The 6,000-nt window shown below is 48.6% G+C and overlaps 1 protein-coding gene across 2 annotated transcripts in view; it reads right to left on the bottom strand.

Annotated features, from left to right (window-relative positions):
• Positions 1-3,280: 3,280 nt before the first annotated feature.
• LOC105465235 (ATPase H+ transporting V1 subunit B1) overlaps positions 3,281-6,000 on the bottom strand; it is a 29,214-nt gene continuing 26,494 nt past the window's right edge. The window contains exons 9-15 of one of the 2 annotated variants that reach the window (XR_977435.2): positions 5,818-5,941; positions 5,407-5,557; positions 5,065-5,147; positions 4,658-4,709; positions 4,188-4,292; positions 3,866-3,995; positions 3,631-3,768 (exon numbers count right to left, since the gene is read on the bottom strand). Coding sequence is in view for 1 of the 2 variants with exons in the window: in XM_011713521.2 (XP_011711823.2) it covers positions 3,605-3,768; positions 3,866-3,995; positions 4,188-4,292; positions 5,065-5,147; positions 5,407-5,557; positions 5,818-5,941 (757 nt within the window). In the remaining variant the exon portion in view is untranslated. Of the gene's footprint in view, positions 3,769-3,865; positions 3,996-4,187; positions 4,293-4,657; positions 4,710-5,064; positions 5,148-5,406; positions 5,558-5,817; positions 5,942-6,000 lie in introns of both variants that reach the window. The other variant, XM_011713521.2, reaches the window with a different exon arrangement.

The following is a 6,000-nucleotide window of genomic DNA, read 5'->3' as shown; positions in this document are numbered from 1 at the left end:
AGGCAATAGGGTCTTAGATATGACATCAAAAGAAAAAATAAACAAGACATCATCAACATTAAATTTTTTTGTGTGTGTGCTTTAAAAGACATCATCAAGAAAGTGAGCAGACAACACACATACAGAATGAGAGAAAATATTTGCAAATCATTGGTAAAGGACTAGAACTGGTATGTCAAATATATGAACAAATCTTACAACTCAATAATAGAATGACAACCCAATTTTAAAATGGGCAAAGGATGTGAATAGATATTTCTCCCAAGAAGATATACAAATGATCAATAATCATTCATTGTTAGGAAAATGAAAATCAAAACCACAATGAGATACCACTTTGTACCCACTAATATGGCTGTAAAAAAAGGACAGATACTAAGGGTTACTGAGGATGTGGACAAATTGGAACCCTCATCCACTGCTGGGGGAAATGGAAAATGGTGCACCCACTTTGGAAAGCAGCTGGCGGTTCTTCAAAACGTTAAACTGAGTTACCATCCGACCCAGCGATTCCACTGCTAGTTGTCTGCCTAAGAGAAATGAAAACATGTCCTCATAACAACTTCCACAGGAATGTTCATAGTAGCATTATGCATAATAGCAAAAAAGTGAAAACATCTCACATGTCCATAAACTGCTGGATAAACAGAAGGTGGTATATCCATTCTGTGAAATGTTATTTGGCAATAAAAAGAAATGAAGTACTGATGCATGCATGGATGAACCCTGAAAATATTTTGCTAAGAAGCCAGACACAAAAGACCACATATTGTATGTTTCCATTTATATGACATAAAACAGACAAATCCATAGAGAGAAAATTGGTTAGTAGTTGCCTGGGGCTGAGGAGTGAATGGATTGTGGGGAGGTGTTGAGAGGTGAAAGCTAAGGGTGTAAGGTTTCTTTTTGTGGTAATGACGACGTTCTAAAATTGTTTGTAGCCATGGATGCACAGCTCTGTGACTATACCAAAAACTTAACTCTTACAATTATAAATTGTATAGTATGGGAATTATATTTCAATAAAGCTGTTATTAAATAAAAACAACTCTTTGCCCAGTGGACACTCAAACCTTTCCCCAAGATGGCTGTAAATTATCTTGGGATGGGAATGGGGAGGGCCTCCTTTGGTGCTACCTCTTGATCCAATAATTCTGACGTCATCTACAAAACGTTTACCTAGAAATGAAACTCAGCTCTTTGCTGAAGTTCTATCCTTCCAAACCACCCTTCTTTCCCTTCCTAGGTAGCATTCATGAATTCACTGTAGATGGGGCAGGGGAGACAGAGGGATTGATATTACAGAAAAGTTGGCAGCTTTGAAAGTAACTTGGGGCAGCCTGATTTATAGAATACTCTTCATCCATTTCTTAACTGGGGATCTTCAGTCTTCTGCACTCATGCCCCCCATGTCCTTCAGGGCCTCTGCCTAGCAACTCTCCTCCCTTCCTGTCTGGAGCAAACCAAATTCTACCTAGCATCTCTCAGCCAGAGCTGTTTAGAGTTACGCACATCTTTTGTGGCCTCCTGAGCTCACGTTCCACATTAAATTTATTAAGATATATGTGTGTTTGTTTGTTATTGAGACAGGGGGCCACCCTGTCTCTCTCTGCCGCCCAGGCTGGAGTGCAGTGGCGCCATCACGGCTCACTGTGGCCTTGACCTCCCAGACTCAAGTAATCCTTCCGCCTCAGCCTCCTGGGTAGCTGGGACTACAAGTGTGTGCCATCAGGCCTAGGTGATTTTTAAAAATTATTTTTCTAGGCACAGGGATCTCACTATGATGCCCAGGCTGGTCTTGAACTCCTGGGCTCAAGCAATCCTGTCTTAGCCTCCCAAAGTGCTGGGATTACAGGCTTGAACTATCACACCCAGCCTATCAAGCTCTCTTTCTTTCTTTCTTTCTTTCTTTCTTTCTTTCTTTCTTTCTTTCTTTCTTTCTTTCTTTCTTTCCTTCTTTCTTTCTCCTTCCTTCCTTCCTTCCTTCCTTCCTTCCTTCCTTCCTTCCTTCCTTCCTTCCTTCCTTCCTTCTTTCTTTCTTTCTTTCTTTCTTTCTTTCTTTCTTTCTTTCTTTCTTTCTTTCTTCTTTCTTTCTTTCTTTCTTTCTTTCTTTCTTTCTTTCTTTCTTTCTTTTTCTTTCTTTCTTTCCTTTTTTTTTCTTTTGAGATGGAGTCTCACTCTTATTGCCCAGGCTGGAGTGCAATGGCACGATCTTGGCACACCACAACCTCTGCCTCCCGGTTTCAAGCGATTCTCCTGCCTCAGCCTCCCATGCAGCTGGGATTACAGGCATGTGCCACCACACCCGGCTCCTTTATTTTTTATTTTTTATTTTTTTTATTTTTAGTAGAGACGCGGTTTCTCTATGTTGGTCAGGCTGGTCTTGAACTCCCGACCTCAGGTGATCCACCCACCTTGGCCTCCCAAAGTGCTGGGATTACAGGTGTGAGCCACCGCTCCCAGCCCAAGCTATTTCTTAAGGAAGATAATTATCTCCCTAAGAAAAATTTTATTGTCAACTGTTAAGACATTAATGTAGCTTTTAAAAATTTTATTTATTTATTTATTTGAGATGGAGTCTCACTCTGTTGCCCAGGCTGGAGTGCAGTGCCGTGATCTCGGCTCGCTGCAACCTCTGCCCCCTCCCACCCCGGGTTCAAGTGATTCTCCTGCCTCAGCCTCCCTAGTAGCTGGGATTACAGGCATGCGATAATATCACACCCAACTAATGTTTTTTCGTATTAGTAGAGACGGGGGTTTCGCCATGTTGGCCACGCTGGTCTCGAACTCCTGACCTCAAGTGACCCCCGCCTTGGCCTCCCAAAGTGCTTGGATTACAGGCATGAGTCTCGCTATGTTGCCCAGGCTGGAGTGCAGTGGCTATTCCCAGGCACGATTCCGCTATTGATCAGCACTGGAGTTATGACCTGTTTGGTTTCAGACCTGGACTTGTTCACCTCTCCTTAGGGAACCTGCTGGCCCCCGTCTCCGGGAGGTCACCATATTGATGCCGAACTTAGTGTGGACACCACATCAGCATAGCTCACAACAGACCAGAACTCCTGAGCTCAAGCGATCCTCCCGTCTCAGCCTCCAGAGTAGCTGGGACAACATCCTCAGGCTCCGCGCTGGGCTTTTTTAATTTTAATTTTAATTTTTATTTTTTAGAGGGAGAATAGTTTAATGAACTCCTTGTACTCATCACCCCAGCCCCCAGCTTCAACAATTATCTTTTCCTTTCATTTTTATCTTTCTTTTGCCAATCTTGTTTTCGACGAAGATAAATTCATCTCAGTTACTTTTTATTTTTATTTTGTGGGCTTTTAACATAAAAATACAGATACTCCCGTCAGAGCAAGGCATCGCAACCTTCTGTTCTTCCACAGCGCCGGGAATCGAGGGGGAGGCATGGAGCGCGGGAAAGCAACCGAGAGAGGCAAAGGGATGGAGCGCGCGGCCCCCCCCCCCCCCGCCAACCTCGGAGCCAGCGGAGAGCGGAGGGCGGAGGGCGGCGCAGAAGCCGCTGGTTGGGGTGGCGAGGGAGGGGAGACCCGGGACCGAGGGCAGGGTCCCTGCCGGTGTTGGGGCGCCACGGCGCGCGGGGTTAGAGCGCAGTGTCGGGCGCGAGGTCCTGCAGCGCCCCCTCGCGGGAGTAGAACTCGTCGATCACGGCCTGCGGAATGCGCTTCAGCATCTCCTTGGGGAAGATGCGCAGCAGCTTCCAGCCCAGGTCTAGCGACTCGAACACCGAGCGGTTCTCGTAGGGGCCTAGGGACAGAGCGGGATTCCCGGGAGTGGTAGAAATGTGTGTGGGGCGGGAGGAGGGTGAAGAGTTTACTGGCTCCACGCCAGCGACGCGCCTTACCCTGGTTGATGAAGTTCTTCTCAAACTTCTGCAGGAATTCCAGGTAGAGCAGGTCCTCAGAGGTGAGCGCCTCCTCCCCAACCACTGCCTTCATGGCCTGCACGTCCTTCCCGATGGCATAGCAGGCGTACTGCGGGAGGGGCAAGGCGTCGGTGTCCGCTGCGAGCTTACCACGGGAGTCCAGTAGCCCCCAACCTGGCTCTGCTGGGACCCCGTTCGGAAAGGAATTTTGACAGGAGAAAAGCTCGTCCTTCAGATGGGGCTCAGACCTTCAGCTTCTGAAACTAGAGGACCCACCAGCCCCGGACCCTCTCCTCCTTACCAGCTGGTTGGAGACATCTCCATGGTCTTTTCTTGTCATGCCCTCCCCAATGGCTGACTTCATCAGCCGCGACAGGGAAGGGAGCACGTTGATGGGGGGGTAGATCTGAGGGAGAAGAAAAAGGAAGTGGTGGAGAGCAGGACTCAAGCTTTGCTCCCCCCGTCCCCAAATTGTTCTCAGGAGAAGCTCCTCATTTATTCTACATTCTGAGGGGTCAACAGGCACACCCACCCTCTCTTATCTCCCACAAAGTCTAGGGCTTGGGCATGCAGCTGTCATATGTGGCCCTAGACAGAACAGTGGAGGGAGTAGATGACATGGCATTAGTTAATAAAAGGCTCAGTATTTCAAAACTTTTGATAATGTGGACAAAAACCTCTTTGAAGCTTAATGGTTAATAGCTGAAAAAAACAAAAACAAAAACCTGCCAAGCAAAGAGAAAAACGTCATAGGGGTCGCCTTTAACCTACACACAGGACAGATGTGTGTCAGCCGTTGTTTTCTCTCCACCAAAGCAAATAACTGGAAAGGGAAGGGAAATAGTATTTACTATCTGCCAGATGCTGTCTATATGCCAACTTATTTTTATCCTCCACAATGCGTCTGGATGATATATTTGATTATTCTCATTTTATGGATGAGGAAACCTAGGATCCAAGAGATGAAATTATCTTCTCAAGATCCCAGAGCCAGGTAAGCCAGATTCTGCTCAGGCCTGTCTTCTGTCTGTGAACCATGCAATCTTCCCTGTGGCTGTCTCCTGTTTGGGGTTCACTTTGACTGGCCCCTCCTAATTCATGCCCGGGGGCAGTGGAACATCTGTTCCTCAGTGTTTCTCTGGGCTGAGAGCAGGAAGTGGGCAGGGACAGGGCAGTACCTGCCTGTTGTGAAGCTGTCTGTCCACGTAGATCTGTCCCTCGGTGATGAAGCCCGTCAAGTCTGGGATGGGGTGGGTGATATCTACAAGAAAACACAGTGGTCTCAGTGTGGGTGGGGCCCAGGTCTCCAACCACTCAGGGCCACCTGGGTTCTGTTTCCCTCATGGGAGTGATAGCGGTGTGTGGGGGACATGGATGGTGGAGGAAAGGGCTGTGTCTATCTCAATGGAGGAAAAGCGGTGGTGCACATCTGTGCAAAGCAATGTTTGGCTTTTTAAGTGTGTGGTCAGAAAAGGGAGGGCAGGGGAGCTCTGGAGGGTAGTGGGCTGTGAGGAGGCTACCGTCATTGGGCATGGTGAGGATGGGGATCTGCGTGATGGATCCGCCCCGACCCTCCACGCGGCCTGCCCGCTCATAGATGGTGGCCAGGTCTGTGTACATATATCCAGGAAAGCCTCGGCGCCCAGGCACCTCCTCTCTAGCAGCAGAGACCTGCAATATCCATGGGCATTGAGGTAAGAAAGGGAGTGAGAGGCTGAAGCTAGGAAGGGTGGGTGGGAGTTCAGTGACCCTGTGAGAAATGGAGTGGGGGGCAGGGGAGGAATGGCCAGGCTGAGACCAAGCCCTGGAACTCATGGGAGTGGGGCAGGCTTGGGTGGGCCAGCTCCCCTCTGTTTGCAGGGTGACCCTCTGGGGTGTCAGGCTTAGGGAGGGGTAGGGAGGAACCTGACACCCCTTGCTAGCCAGCTCACCTCCCGCAAGGCCTCTGCGTAAGAGCTCATGTCCGTCAGTATGACCAGCACATGCTTCTCACACTGGTAGGCAAGGAATTCAGCAGTAGTCAGCGCCAGGCGTGGGGTGATGATCCGCTCGATCCTGGAGGTGTGGCCAGGTGTTGAGAGAGCCTGGAGCCTGGGCTAATGCTCCACATAGCC

Source organism: Macaca nemestrina, chromosome 13, assembly GCF_043159975.1.
Source record: "Macaca nemestrina isolate mMacNem1 chromosome 13, mMacNem.hap1, whole genome shotgun sequence".
In the NCBI taxonomy this organism is placed as follows: domain Eukaryota; kingdom Metazoa; phylum Chordata; class Mammalia; order Primates; family Cercopithecidae; genus Macaca; species Macaca nemestrina.
The sequence above is the reverse complement of the archived record's forward strand: the minus strand, read 5'-3'. Positions and strand labels throughout refer to the sequence as shown.